The sequence below is a fragment of the Danio rerio genome, chromosome 11, assembly GCF_049306965.1.
Source record: "Danio rerio strain Tuebingen ecotype United States chromosome 11, GRCz12tu, whole genome shotgun sequence".
Taxonomy (NCBI): domain Eukaryota; kingdom Metazoa; phylum Chordata; class Actinopteri; order Cypriniformes; family Danionidae; genus Danio; species Danio rerio.
In genome coordinates, this window is record NC_133186.1 from 45426737 (window position 1) to 45443549 (window position 16813).

Here is a 16813-nt window from a genome sequence, read left to right on the forward strand (position 1 = left end):
TTTTGAATGAGACGTTAAACCGAGGTCCTGACTCTCTGTGTCAGGGGTGTAACCCCAGTGTCCTGGCCAAAGTCTCTCTATCGGCCCTTATGATCATGGCCTCTCAATCATCCCCTTCCATCGAATTGGCTCTATCACTGTCACTTCAATCCACCAATAGCTAGTGTGTGGTGAGCGCACTGGCGCCGTTGTCCTGTGGCTGCCGTCGCATCATCCAAGTGGATGCTGCACACTGGTGGTGGTGTGGAGAGACTCCCCTCATGATTGTGAAGCGCTTTGGGTGTATGGCCATACACAATAAATGCGCTATATAAATACACATTACATTACATTGAGCATCAGTCTGCTCTCTCAAAGAGCGTCTCATTCCTCCAAAAGCCATCACATTGTGTTCATTGCATTTCATCTTTATCTTTTGAGTCACAACTCATTTATATGAGAAGAAAAAAACACCCAACGCACTAAACTACATTTCTCTGGCTGATACTTGCTCCAGTTTATCAGCAAGTGATGATTTAGTTTTCTGTCCCTCACTGGATGGAAACGCTGCTTTATTCACAAATGTTTTATGCAATATTCCAGTTTGCACTTAAGTCTAATTAAAATCTTTGGCTGGTGAATAATAAATGTTGGCGTTGTGCACCTTTCAGGGTGGTTTGCGGCCACCAGGCCTCGGCTGGTCTTGGACAGTTGGTGCACAGTTTCAGCGTAATCCTCCACCGCCTGCTCCAAGATCTGGTGTTTCTTCAGCATGGCCACTGAACTCTGCTCATCCTAAAAACAAACAGGCAGAAAAACTTTCAGAAAAGCAGCATACGATATCAATATAGCCACCAACATATCCTGCATCCCTATATTCCGCTCCTGAAAACACACACCTTGGCCTTCTCTTCAGACATCATGTAGAGCTCCTGTTCGCTCATCCAGGCTTCGGCTTCAGCGGCATCGAAGTAATACTGCTGTGCTTTATGGGCTTCCTCCAGTCTGCTGTGGCGTTTCTCTGTCTCCTGCATGATGAGGCTCCAGAGCCCCTGCAGGTCTGACAGACGGGTCCGGATCCCCTCCACATTGGGGCTGTCGGCCTTCAGAATGCTCTGGCTGCGCTCAAATATATCATCGCAGCGCGGCTGATGGCCCTGGATCTCCTTCTGTAGTGTCTGTGGATGGAGAAACCCTTGAGCTACTGACTCCCGAATCGAATCATCCTGAACTGAATCGTTACATGAGGTGCTGAGGAGCTGAAATTTAAATATGCTAATGGGGATTTTTTTCCACCAATCATAAGCTGTGTTCAAAACCACTCCTTACCCACTATATAGTGCACTATATCAGGTGTTTGCCAACTTCACTTTCAGAGTTATTGAGTTACTGACTCCTGAATCAAAAAAATCATCCCGAACTGAATCGTTACATGAATCACTATTGTTACTGTCAGCCCTGTGTTTATCAGTGATGAGGAGCTGAAATTTAAATATGTTAATGGGGAGTTGTTTCGACAAATCATGAGCTGTGTTCCAAAACACTCCTTAGCTATATAGTGCACTATGTCACATGTTTAGCATCTTCTTTTTCAGAGTGAATCGCCATTGGTACTGTATGTATCATCGTGTTTTTTAAGTGTTGAGGAGCTGAAATTTAAATATGTTAATAGATTTTATTTCTCGACCAACCATAAGCTGTGTTCAAAACCACTCCTTACTCACTATATAGTGCACTATATCAGGTGTTTGCCAACTTCACTTTCAGAGTTATTGAGTTACTGACTCCTGAATCAAAAAAATCATCCCGAACTGAATCGTTACATGAATCACTATTGTTACTGTCAGCCCTGTGTTTATCAGTGATGAGGAGCTGAAATTTAAATATGTTAATGGGGAGTTGTTTCGACAAATCATGAGTTGTGTTCCAAAACACTCCTTAGCTATATAGTGCACTATATCACGTGTTTAGCATCTTCATTTTCAGAGTGAATCGCCATTGGTACTGTATGTATCATCGTGTTTTTAAGTGTTGAGGAGCTGAAATTTAAATATGTTAATGGATTTTATTTCTCGACCAACCATAAGCTGTGTTCAAAACCACTCCTTACCCACTATATAGTGCACTATATCAGGTGTTTGCCAACTTCACTTTCAGAGTTATTGAGTTACTGACTCCTGAATCAAAAAAATCATCCCGAACTGAATCGTTACATGAATCACTATTGTTACTGTCAGCCCTGTGTTTATCAGTGATGAGGAGCTGAAATTTAAATATGTTAATGGGGAGTTGTTTCGACAAATCATGAGCTGTGTTCCAAAACACTCCTTAGCTATATAGTGCACTATGTCACATGTTTAGCATCTTCTTTTTCAGAGTGAATCGCCATTGGTACTGTATGTATCATCGTGTTTTTAAGTGTTGAGGAGCTGAAATTTAAATATGTTAATGGATTTTATTTCTCGACCAACCATAAGCTGTGTTCAAAACCACTCCTTACCCACTATATAGTGCACTATATCAGGTGTTTGCCAACTTCACTTTCAGAGTTATTGAGTTACTGACTCCTGAATCAAAAAAATCATCCCGAACTGAATCGTGACATGAATCACTATTGTTACTGTCAGCCCTGTGTTTATCAGTGATGAGGAGCTGAAATTTAAATATGTTAATGGATATTATTTCTCGACCAACCATAAGCTGTGTTCAAAACCAACCCCTACCCATTTCCCTATCCCTATAGGAGCTCTATCTTTATGCTGATGATGCCGCAATTTTAGGATCTCATCATGACAAAAGGGCCCTGGAAGAGATTATGAGTTCACAGTTAAAAAGTGTTTACAACTGGTTTTTAGACAACAAACTTTCTTTACACATGGGTAAAACAGAGGCTATTTTATTCGCTTCAAGAGTGAAATTAAAAAAAGATGATAATTTTGTAGTTAAGATTAATGATTGGAAAATTCAGTCAAAAAATGTAATAAACTATTTGGGTTGTTTAATAGATAATAAATTATCAGGAGGTGCTATGGTAAAAATTGTGGAAAAATTAGGTTTTTAGCAAGGCAATCTGATCTTTCGGATGTTCATTCTTTACAATTGTTGGCAGAAGCTTTAATTCAACCCCATTTTGATTATGCTACGTCATTTTGGTACAGTAGCTGCTCACAAAATTTGAAGGAGAAATTGCAAAAGGCACAAAATAAATTAGTACGAATAATTTTAAAAATGCATCCTAGAGCACATTTGCACAAAGAGTCTTTTAATAAATTAGGTATGTTACCTGTTAGTAATAGAGTGTGTTTTTTAAAACTGGGAATGGCACGTAAAATGTTTAATAATGTGGTTCCTAGCTATTTGATGAACTATTTTCAAATGGTGAAGCAACAGCATTCATACAGTGCTAGGAGTTGGGATTTTAATATTTGTTTATTTAAATTTAGAGGTTTAGTAGGGAAAAATGTTTTTATATACAAGTGCAATCATGTGGAACAAACTACCAAAATCAATTAAGGAAATAAAAGATTTAAGGTTGTTCAAAAAAGCTATCAAAAGATGGTTGTTTGATGAGGATAATTAGTTTGCATGGTGGACGAGGATCTTTTAAATTATATGTTACTTGAGTGTGAATAGGTTTGCGGCTGGAAGGCCATTGGCTGTGTGGAACATGTGCTGGATGGATTGACTGTTCGTACCGCTGTGGCGACTGTTTGTTTTATTTCTTCATTAGTATTTTGAAGCCATACATTGTTTTTATTTAACAGAGGACCACAATGGAAATAAGCCGAGGGCTTTATTGTGTTTTTATCCTCGACAGTTTTTTTTAACAAAGTGTATGGAATACTTTTTGTACAGTTTGTCTAAAATCTGTCAAATAAAATTCAATTCAATTCAATTCACTATATAGTGCACTATATCAGGTGTTTAGAAACTTCATTTTCAGAGTGAATCGCCATTGTTACTGTTTTTATTGCTGTTTATAACGCCCCATTCACACAGGGTGTCAGCTTCAATGCTTCCCATTCACTTTGACGCATTGTGGATCCGTCCGCTCCCCTTCAGTGGCGTTGCTTGCTCCAGAAGTAGGGACATTTTCAACTTTTTGAGCAGCAACGGAAGCGTCAGCCAATCAGAGATCGCTGTATGCAAATACACCAGCTCAGACAGTAGCCAATTGCTGACTAATTTCATTGGCTGACGCTGCTATAACGATCGCGTCAGCCCCAACTTCAGACACTCCCTCTGTCAAGCATTGACGCTCAAGCCCCGTGTGAATGGGGCGTAAGTGACGAGGAGCTGAAATAAATATGTTAATGGAGATTTTTTCTCGACCAATCATAAGCTGTTCAAAACCACTCTCTACTCACTATATAGTACACTATATTAGGTGTTAGCCAACTTCACTTTCAGAGTGATGAAGAACATATTAAGTTGAGTTACTGAGTCCTGAATCAAAAGAATCATGCTGAACTGAACCATTATATGAATCACCATTGTTATGGTTATTGTATGTGTTTACAAGTGATAAGGAGCTGAAATTTAAATATGCTAATGAGGATTTTTTAAAACCACTCCTTACCCACTATATAGTGCATACATCAGGTGTTAAGCAACTTTATTTTCAGAGTGATGGAGAATATATCGAGTAAGTTATTAAGTTACCAAAAGAAAAAAAGATCCTGAACTGCATCGTTATATGAATGGGGGGAAGGGGTTAAGAGGAGGCCCAAAATGCATTACCTGGTTTTTCTTGATTAATAGCTGAACAGTCTGTAAATTGTTGCCATGATCTGTTGACGTAGCAAGAGGCATCCTCTCTTCAACCCAGAGCTGCAGAGAAACTACAGTTAAAATTGTGCTGGAGACCAAGACTACTTTAGTAAACAAAAACTAAGACCAAAACTATTGGTCAAAAGACATTTTCTTTAACTGAAATAAAAGTGCCTGTAGATGCAGTTTTACAGATAACAATTGAGCCCAAAATATAACTTTTGTTGAGAAAATAAACGAAACTACAACCAACAAAACCATTAATAAAACAAACTAAAACTAAACTCCAATGAACAACAAATTAAAAATATTACTGAAATAAAAACTCATTTAAAAATGCGAAACTATAATAATACACATAAACATAAACACGTATTTCAAAGCGGAACTCACAATCTCGTCCTCCACGTCGCGGTTAAACTGGTGGATCTCACGAGAGGCCATGAGGAAGTTTTTCCTCTTCAACAGCGGGTCCAGCAGCTCCTGGAACTTCTGCTCCACCACTTTCCTGCGTCCATCGACTTCATCCGTGTCTTTTCCCTCCTGCCGGAGCACATGAGCCTGAGACTGCAGCTCCTCCACCTCCCTCTGACGCACCTCCACCTGATTCTCCAACATCTGGAGGAAAGCGAAACACAGGGAAAGAGTTAAACTCACCCTTCACCATATAAATACATTGTAAAAATGCAAACAAAGAAAGAGACATTATTAAATACACAGCCGAGACATTACACAGTAATAATATATACATATAATAACAAGCCACGGTCAACCCGAGCTCAACCAAACCTTGTCGTCATCTTGATGAAAAGCCACAAAGCCAAGAAGAGGAGCAGAATCTACTCTGTGCCTCGTAGTTGTTTACAACTGTCTAAAGCGCGAGCGATTCCGCTTTCTCATGTGTAAAGTTAATTAATAAAATTAATCAAATTGAAACTGACATGTGCAATGGGCTATAGATTGTCTTTAACATAAAATTATCTAGCCTAACACAGGCTACTGTGAAACTGTTGATACTTCACTGTCATTTTAGTAATATCAATATCTTATTTACAGGGCTTAACAACTTTTTTGATCACCAGCTACTGTGGCTAGTAGTTTTCCCACATTACTAGCCACTCGCCATTTTCACTAGCCACAATTTTATTGTTGGGAAAAGATATTTTATACACATAAATTTGACTTTGACATGCTAAAATGACTTGGTTTAGAGTTTGTGTTATCTCTACATGCTTCCTCATTGATTTCACTGTTTGTGTGTCGTGTGTGAGCTTGCTCGATAATCATGAGCAAATGGGTCAGGCTTTCATATATTACAATTAGTTTTCATAATTTTCAAAGCCCACTGATTTACCCGATTTATCTCTGACCACACCATACATAAACAGCTCATTATTTCTTAGCCACAAATTTTAAACGTGTAAAAACAAGCAAAATATAGCTGAATATCACCATAATAATATAGCTGAAGATCACCAGTTAACTACACATAAATGGGGAGTTATTCTCCCATTAAAGCAATGTTATTGTAAAAAATTATAATTAAACCATATTAATGCAAAAAAAAAAAGCAGGTAAAAAAACACTGTGTGGTAATGAAAGGATGATCACACACGCATGGTTAATGACAGACCCATTAATATTCTGTTCAAAGAATGGTTAAACCGAAAGCAACTGGCGCTGCTTACAATAAGGGCCTACTCACACTATGCCATCCGTACCGTGCCCAGGCCCGTTTCCCGCTGAATGCGCTGAATCGGGCTCAAGCACGGTTCACTTGGCCGGCCCTGGCCCGGTTGGAAGAGGTGGGCCTGAGTGCGGTTCACTTGGGCTTTGGCGCGGTACGCTTGTGTGTGAGTGCAAAACGCGCCAAAGCCCGAAACTGAAAGCGAGACGTGACTTTAAGGGGCTGTTTCATATGGATTTATAATCATTCTTACTGTTCAGTGAACGCAAACTGCCGTAGTTTATTAAAGACGCAAACCCCTCACTGCACGAGAGCTGCGCGCCTTCAGCAGACCTCCTCATTCCTGCAGCACGAGGACTTTATGATTGTTTATGAGCGCCAAAAGTGGCGGATCTGTTCGGCGAAATATCTGACTGCGTGTCCCCGCATCCCTAAGGACTGTTTGGTGAAATATTTGACTGCATGTCACTGCATAACAAACGACTGACACAATATGACTAGAGAAATCTCCACTGTGCTGCAGAGTGAGAGAGCGCTTCTCACTGAACAGCGCAGCAGTGATGACGTAAGCGTGCCGAGGCCCGTTTGTGGTGTGAGCACGGGCCGTCGGGGGAGACGGGAGGGGGGACAAGCGTGCTTTGGCCCAGTTCAAGGCAACTGTACCTAGTGTGTAAGTCCACTCTGGGACTCTTGAAAGCAGTAAGACTGTATGTGCATGTTTCTCCCTTTTTGTTCAGTCTATTTAAAAGAGAACTGATCGCATCAGTTTGCGTTATAACAGTTGCGCGCATCACCTCAGCTGTTAGTGGAGTGATTATCCTCTCATTCGATGTTCATGCATATCCCCTGTGCATGCATATTGGACCATCCTAATTGTCAAACCCTGCTTTGAAGAATTATTATCTGGGAAAATTATTTTCAACCAGCCAAAGTGGCTAGTGGGAGTGTCTGTCTTACAAGCCACCGCCGAAATCTACCCGCATTTGGTGGATTGGCGGGTGTTAATGTAAAGCCCTGCTTATTTAACAGAGCAGCTTGTGTTTAGGCGCTGAAGCTGTAAGCAGTCTTTGTTTTGAACTTTCTCCGTCTCACTTGCAGCAAGATATGGCAAGGCCATATTAAGAAAAGCTGGCCTCAGACAGTCAAACCTGCAGGAAAATATCAGGCTTTGCTAAAATGCTAGTTATTTTATCAACAATTAGTGTCAATAGTGGTAGCCTATTACATATTTTAAAGAAAAATATTAATATTAAAGAAGGAAACATAAGCTGGACCACAACAGATCGTAACCAATGCTCAAATGTAGCCTAGTTTACAGCAGGCATCATGTTTAGTCAGGTTATGTGGTGTGTTATGTATAGTCGGAGGTCGCGTTAACTGAATATTTTCCACCATTGACGGATTTTTTCAGCAGTGACGGAAAAATCTGAAGGTGATTCGTCATTTTGACAGATTATGCTGAGGGGGATCTATTGTAGTTTGTAGCTGACTGTAATTCCCACTCCTGTCCAGCTGATGGCGATTGCCCTTGTTTTGTCTCCTCTTTGTCATCGCTGTGTACAGTTGCATTAATCTCACAGCAGCTGAGTGCGAGAAGTTTCTTTAAACGGCCAAATAGTTGTGATATTAATAATAAAGGTGAAAAAAGAGGAAGTGATGCAGTGGACAAAAATCCAAATTTGCCGACTGCTGTTGTTACCGGCCAACCAAGCAACAGCAAGGAGGTCAGGTGGATTGGAGTGCGTTGTGAGCACCATGCACTACCGAACCAGTGTTGCCACATGTACGATAATTATCTTATTAATACGATAATTTCAACCTCTGTACAATCAATAATGAGAAAAATCCTATAATGTACAATAATTTCAGAATTTTATGGCATTTAAAAGTAACTTCATTGTAGTCTTCGGGCTTCTTTACTTATTGATCTAGCTGCATCTTTTCTTGTACTGTCTGTGAGGAGTAGGTGGAGTTAGGCACGTTTTCTATCTCATCTTACGTTGCCTCTTCTCAGCCAATCAACATGGAGAATGGCTCTCTCTCACGAGTTAACGCTCCTGCTGTGCGTGCCCGCGGTTAAGTCAGTAGTTTTCAGTTTGAGGTCGATCTTTTAAGCAATAATGTTAAAACAGTTCGTGCTGTAAAGGAAGGTGAGAAGGACGGGAGTTTTCCCTTGATGTTCTCGTTTTTTCCCATTCAAATGCGTCTTGTGAACATGTTTTTTTACAAAGTTAGTCTCATTAAAACAAAGCATGCACACCCCAGAAAATAAATCCCTCAACATCTGGCAACATGCAACATTCAATGACAGCAACTCAGAGGTGGAGTTTGAACCTTCCCACTAAGGTACCTAGTTTTTTTTAACGTATTTTGCACGTTGTTTCAAAACGCTATGTGTCTAGATAATAGCTGTATACTCTCAGTTTGACTCGTGTACGATAATTTTCCTCCAAATACGATAATTTTGAGGTTCTGGTACGATACTTTGACATTTCCAATCTGGCAACACTGTACCGAACGCAGAGGGGTGAAGCCGGCCGCGCCCCTGGTGCTGGAAGAGCACGTGCTGCAGTATTTTTCTCGGTGAAACGAGTGCTTGCAAGACCGGGAAACACACCCACATTCAGAAAATCCAGCAAACTTCTGATCACTTCCTTAGGAGAAATGCTTCCTAACTACAAAACGCTGGCTGAAGTGGCGCTACCCAGATAGCAGGTAGTAATCGGCCCGAGCTCGGCTGCCCTTTGGCGCCCCCAGCTCCAACTTGGCATCGGCGAGTGTTTTCCAGGCCGAGTATGGCCTGCAGCTCGCTCCCGCACATGCGTTTGTGATGCGGCTGTAAAGCACTGGCCCTATTCCTGGTAACCATATCAGGCCCGAATCTGTCAGTAGAGTTCGGGCAGCAGAACGTGGCTTCAGCCTCCAGAACAAATTTAAAACTGTCAGGAGAAGTCAACTTTCCGAGGCAAAGACACAGAATTTCAATGACAACTGCCTCTGCATTAGTCTCTCTTAATGCGTTTGATTACGCACAGGCAAGCACCCAGCTCAGGTCGACGCAGGAGGAAGATATGAGGTATTGTTCATTTGTCAAATAAATAAATGAATAATTTAGCTTTTATGCTCGTCGTGCAAGTTCATTATTAAAATAAGAATGAAAAAAGCGATTAGAAAATATGCAAATTAATTGACGGTCAATAATGAGTTATGACTGAATTTTTACGACTGTCTCCTTCAAAATGACGGACAATGGCAAAGTCTAACGCGTCCTCTGTGTATAGTAGGCCTAAAGGTGTGTTATGTTTACTAAAGAAGATATATTATTGAGTTTAGCACCAGAGCTATAGAAACAGTATTACACTTAGAAAAATAATTATAATATAAAAAAACGGCACAGTATCGGGATTGGATCTGTATCAACCGATACTCAGAATTTTGGTTTTGAGATCGGATCGGTTCCAAAAAAATGGCATCATTGCATCCCTAAGCATAAACCCTTTTGACGCATTTTTTTTTGGACAAATCTTATTATTTTGCATCGCAGATTGATTTACTATTTGATATAAGAGTTCTTGTATAATTATAATAGAAAATAAGACAAAGCGACTGTGCTGTCCTCAAACCTGTTGTTTCTTGAGCAGGATGTTGACGCTGGTCAGATCTTTGCCGTAATCATCAGACTGGATCTGACCCTCGAGACCCACGAGCCACTTGTCCAGGTCGGCGCAGCTCTGCGTGAACAGCTCGGCTTTATTAGCATCAAACAGACACTGGGCTTTAGTCTGAGTGGTGGTTTCCAGTTCAGTCCACATCTTCTGCAGCGCCGCCAGCTTCTCCTTCACCACAGCTTCTGTCTCCGGCTTCTCAGAGACCAGCTGCTTCCCTTCCTGCACACAAAATTAGGAAAAGAAAATGTCTGCAATTTCATCTGTAAAATGCTACAGTAAAAATCTGGTTCCTGGTTATCAGTGAGCAGTGTTGGGGAGTAACTAGTTACATGTAACGCCGTTACATAATTTAATTATAAAATAATTTGTTACAGTTACTGAGAGAAAATGTGTAATTAAATTACAGTTACTTATGAAAATGTTAAAGATTACCAATTGGGTTACATCTAAAAAATTTCCTTAAAAATCTGGCATATGTTGAATAATTTTAATCTGTTGCTTTGCCTGTTTTTGATACGCACAATGCCTTCTGCAAGGCTCTTTATTGAAGTGCTGCTATTCTGCAATCACTACATTTCTCAGTAGCGTGGCGGAGCTATACTCTATACTAGAGAAACAATGAAATTAAGTACAATTGCATCCATTTTTAATATTTAATTTATTAATAATATTATTATCATTAGGGCGAGGCAGTGGCGCAGTAGGTGGTGCTGTCCCCTCACAGCAACAAGGTCGCTGGGTCGAGCCTCGGCTCATTGGCGTTTCTGTGTGGAGTTTGCATGTTCTCCCTGCGTTCGCGTGGGTTTCCTCCGGGTGCTTCGGTTTCCCCCACAGTCCACAGACATGCGGTACAGGTGAATTGGGTAGGCTAAATTTTCCGTAGTGTATGAGTGAATGTGTGTGTGAATGTTTCCCAGAGATGGGTTATGGCTGGAAGGGCATCCGCTGCATAAAAACTTGCTGGATAAGTTGGCGGTTCATTCCGCTGTGGCGACCCCGGATTAATAAATGAATTAAGCTGACAAGAAAATGAATGAATGACTCTTATCATTATTATTATCATTATTATTAAAGCTGATAGCCGAGATTCTGACATCTCATTTGATGAATATCGTTTTATTCAGCTTTTCTGTCATGTTTTCCAGCAAAAGTTTCTAAACAGCTTTAGATTCCCTGAGATGCAAAATTATACTTAAAATAAGACAAATCCTCTGCCAATGAGTTTAGCAAGTTGCTCTTCATTTCGATTTTTTACATTCATTGTTAGCTTACAATTATTTTATTATTTCTTCAGAAAAAAATAGTTTTAATAGCCACTTTCCATTTAAGACCGTTTAATAAAAATTATTTTTGCATTAAAACTGACATAAAGACTGATATCTCACAAAAACATTTACATTTTCTCTATTATTAGTCTTACAAAGCATATTTTATTGACTTAATGCCAAGCCACACGGCACTTTGCACATAAATAAATCCTAAAGAAAAAAAACTGAATGCACTGAAATGCGCTGCCAATACACCTCACTATTTAATTTTCATTATATCAGGTCGAATCTGTATTAATACGAAAGAGACATTGAGATGGATTTATTTTGTGAGGCAAATGCACCAAAATACGTAAATATCACAATGTAAGCGGTATTTAATGAAATGCATTAAAAACCAACCTTCTCAATTTTGTCCAGCCATTCTTTGTTGGACTGCAGTTCAGCCATGAACGCTTGGTGTTTGAGCCATTTGCTGTGCAGGTTTCGAGCTTCATCGTAGGACATGTCCTGTGCTGTCAACATCTTCTCGTTGATCCACAGCGACAGCTATACAGAGCATGCATAACAAGACAATTACCATGCATTTCTTTGGTTTTATATTTCAGCACATGCATGCACAACACTGGGCTTATAACACTTTTGAAAGGAAGGCTGAAAGAATTTTTTTGGCCAACAATTATTTGACACCCACACACAATTAAAACACATCCAATGCAAAACAAAGACTGACAGACTAAGCGAAAAATGGTTAGCGTTTAGGTCTAATTTATTAAATGTCGCCTTAAAAGATTATATATAAATTATAAATTAAAACATTTATTTAAAAAATAAAATTGAATAAAATGTACAGTTCAAATTAAAATGTAATAAAAAAAATAATTTAAATAATTAAATAAAAATAATTTAACAAAATGAAAATTTCATTTAAAAAGTGACTGTTACATTTAAACTTGATATTTTTTCATTTCATAATTAATTATTCTACATTGTTATTTAATTAACGTGAATATATATTATTATCTGCCATAATCAATACAGGTTCATTAAGTTACAAACTAAATTACAATCAAATTACAATTAAATTAAAATGAAATGAAAACTTAAATAAAATAAATAAATAAATAAATAAATAAATAAAAACTAAAATAAAAAGATGATTGTAACATTTAAATTTAATATTTTTTATAATTTTTAAAATTATTTATTTTATATATATTTTTAGGATTTTTTTTTAACAATATTTCATTATAGTGAACATAATTTTTCGTCTCTAATAATAAAAAAGATCTTTAAAAAATTCTAATACTAACATAAAATAATATTGAATTATATTTAATGATCATCTCACCTCCTGGCAGTCCTGCAGGAACTTCTGCAGGTCTCTGTTGTCCTTCAGCCTCATGAGCAGCTCCACGGCCGCCTCCCGGTTCTTCTTATGCCTGCAGGTTAAAGGCGGTCTATTAGGATCTATTATTCCTGTTTACTTCAGCACATTTTACTGCATGTGTTTTGGAGTTCTGGGAAAGTTACTTTAAAAAAGCCATTGATTAAAATTGCATCATTCATTTTCTTTTCAACTTAGTCCCTTTATTATTCTGGGGTCGCCACAGCAGAATGAACCGCCAACTTATCCAGCATATGTTTTACGCAGTGGATGCCCTCCAGCTGCAACCCATCAATAGGAAACGTCCATATACACTTGTGGACTTGTGTGGGAAACTGGAGTACCCGGAGGAACCCACACGGACATGGTGAGGACATACATACTCCACACAGAAATGCCTACTAAGCCAGTTGAGGCTCAAACCAGCAACCTTCTTGCTATGAGGTGATCGTGCTACCCACTGCGCCATTGTGACACCCCAAATTACATCAATATAACTGTATTTAAAATACTTTTCTAATTACTTCATCTAAAAAGTAATCTAGTTACTGAATTAGTAATTTAATAACTTGACTTAATACTAATCTACATAAATCTCAATGCAAAGACAATATAGTCAACTTCTCTGAATTGATTTGTATAGAGCTGTTGAATTTGTGTACAGGATTAAGACATTAAATCAGGATTTAAGTGCATTAAAAGTAACTGTAATTAAATTACCTAAAAACTTCAGCGGAAAAGCAATTTAATTACAGTAACTAGATAGTTGGGAAGTAATGGCACCCAACAGTGGTGTCTTGTTACCGGTCATCAATGGAGGCTGCTCGCTCTTGTATGCGGTCAGCGTTAATGTTTCCATCACTGGCCAGCCTCCTGCCGGCCTCCACCACACCGTTGATCTTGTCTTCATTGGCGTCCATAGTGGTCATAAAGTCCTCCTGCTTCTTAATGGCAGCTTCGGCTCCTTCAAGAGTGGTGGGCATCTCGGTGTGGGCCAGAACATACTCCTGCAGACAGACGAGCAGTTAGGAAAACCTTGATGCTTGTTTAGAAAAATGTGGTAAACGTTTGGAGTTGTATTTATTTTTTTAACTTCTGTATTACTGCAAATTGTTTTTGTGATGAAGCCTTGGACGCTGATATAGCAATAAAATATTAAATTAACTAACCAAGTTGTTTGGGTGGTGGAAAGGCAAGGGAAAGTGTGATGGTTGGTAGAGTGATATAATATTGCTATACAAGTAAGCTTTATGCTTTAATGCAGGGATGGATGGATGGATGGATATGGATGGATGCTGGATATAAATGAATAAATGGATGGATGCTGGATATATATTTATAAAGATGGATGAATGGATGCTGAATATATATGAATGGATGGATGAATGGAGAGATGAATGTTGGATATATGGACATATAGATTGATGCTAGATATATATTTATAAAGATAGATGGATGGATGGATGCTGGATATAAATGAATGAATGGATGGATGCTGGATATATATTTATAAAGATGGATGAATGGATGCTGAATATATATGAATGGATGGATGAATGGAGAGATGAATGTTGGATATATGGACATATAGATTGATGCTAGATATATATTTATAAAGATAGATGGATGGATGGATGCTGGATATAAATGAATGAATGGATGGATGCTGGATATATATTTATAAAGATGGATGAATGGATGCTGAATATATATGAATGGATGGATGAATGGAGAGATGAATGTTGGATATATGGACATATAGATTGATGCTAGATATATATTTATAAAGATAGATGGATGGATGGATGCTGGATATAAATGAATGAATGGATGGATGCTGGATATATATTTATAAAGATGGATGAATGGATGCTGAATATATATGAATGGATGGATGAATTGAGAGATGAATGTTGGATATATGGACATATAGATTGATGCTAGATATATATTTATAAAGATAGATTGATGGATGGATGGATGGATGGATGGATGGATGGATGGATGGATGTATGGATGGGCATATGGATGAATAGAGGGACGTTGAATATATATTATAAAGATTGATAGATGGATGCTGAATATATATGGATGGATGGATGGATGCTGGATATATATTTATAAAGATGGACGGATAGATGGATGGATGGATGGATGGATGGATGGATGGATGGATGGATGGATGGATGTATGGATGGGCATATGGATGAATAGAGGGACGTTGAATATATATTATAAAGATTGATAGATGGATGCTGAATATATATGGATGGATGGATGGATGGATGCTGGATATATATTTATAAAGATGGACGGATAGATGGATGGATGGATGGATGGATGGATGTATGGATGGGCATATGGATGAATAGAGGGACGTTGAATATATATTATAAAGATTGATAGATGGATGCTGAATATATATGGATGGATGGATGGATGCTGGATATATATTTATAAAGATGGACGGATAGATGGATGGATGGATGGATGGATGGATGGATGGATGGATGGATGGATGGATGGGCATATGGACGAATAGAGGGACGTTGAATATATATTTTAAAGATGGATAGATGGATGCTGAATATATATGGATGGATGGATGCTGAAAATATTTGAATGAATGGATGGGATGGATGGATGAATGGATGCTGAATATATATGAATGGATGGATGAATGGATAGATGGATGCTGGATATATTTGAATGGAGGGATGGATGGATGAATGGATAGATGGATGCTGGATATATGGACATATAGATTGATGCTAGATATATATTTGTAAAGAAAGATGAATAGATGGATGAATGGATATATATAGATTTTGAATATATATTTATAAAGAAGGATGGATGGATGCTGAATATATATGGATGGATGGATGGATAAATGGATAGATGGATGCTGGATATATGGACAAAGATTGATGCTAGATATATATTTATAAAGATGGATGGATGCTGAATATATGGATGAACAGACGGATGCTGAATACATGGACAGGTAGATTGATGTTAGATATATATATTTTTTAAGATGGATGCATGGATGCTGGATATATACATGGATGGATGCAGGACATATGGAAGTTGGAAGGGTGGATGGAGGAATAGATGGATTCTGAATATTGATAGATGGATGCTGGATATATGGATGGATGGAAACTGGATACATAAATGGGTGGATGCAGGATATATGAACGGATGGATGGATGGATGGATGATGGACACTGGATATATGGATGGGTAAATGCATGATATATGGATGGATGAATGGAGAGATGGATGCTGTATATATGGGCAGATTGATGCTAAATATATGTATTTTTTCAAGATGGATGGATGGACATATGTACGGATAGAAGGACATTTTATATATATATATATATATATCTATATCTAAAAAGAAGTTTGGATGGATGCTTAATATTTATGGATGATGGATGGATGGGCATATGGACGAATAGAGGGGCGCTGAATATATATTATAAAGATGGATAGATGGATGCTGAATATATATATATATATATATATATATATATATATATATATATATATATATATATATATATATATATATATATATATGGATGCAGGATATATGGATGCAGGATATATGGATGTTGGAAGTATGGATGGATGGAAAGATGGATTCTGAATATTGATGGATGGATGCTGGATACACGGACAGATGGATGGAAACTGGATATATAAATGGGTGAATGTAGGATATATGGATGGATGGATAGATGGATGCTGGATGCATGGACAGATAGACTGATGCTAGATATATATTTGTAAAGATGGATGGATGGATGCTGGATATATGGATGAATGCTGGGTATATATATGGATGGATGGATAGACAAATGGATGGATGGATTCTGAATATTGATGGATGGATGCTGCATATATGGATGAATGGATGGACACTGGATATATGGATGGGTAGATGCAGGACATATGGATAGATAAATGGATGGATGGATGCTGAATATATGTATGTTCGAAGATCAAATGGATGGATAGATGGATGTTGGATATATGTATG

The 16813-nt window shown here is 38.3% G+C and overlaps 1 protein-coding gene across 1 annotated transcript in view; it reads right to left on the reverse strand.

Annotated features, from left to right (window-relative positions):
* The window catches only part of sptbn1 (spectrin, beta, non-erythrocytic 1), a 95547-nt gene that overhangs the window by 23699 nt on the left and 55035 nt on the right, over positions 1-16813 (reverse strand). Inside the window, 8 exon segments of the mRNA NM_001365192.1 lie at positions 644-774; positions 879-1157; positions 4720-4809; positions 5143-5367; positions 10060-10323; positions 11775-11921; positions 12724-12814; positions 13564-13766. Coding sequence (NP_001352121.1) covers positions 644-774; positions 879-1157; positions 4720-4809; positions 5143-5367; positions 10060-10323; positions 11775-11921; positions 12724-12814; positions 13564-13766 — 1430 coding nt within the window.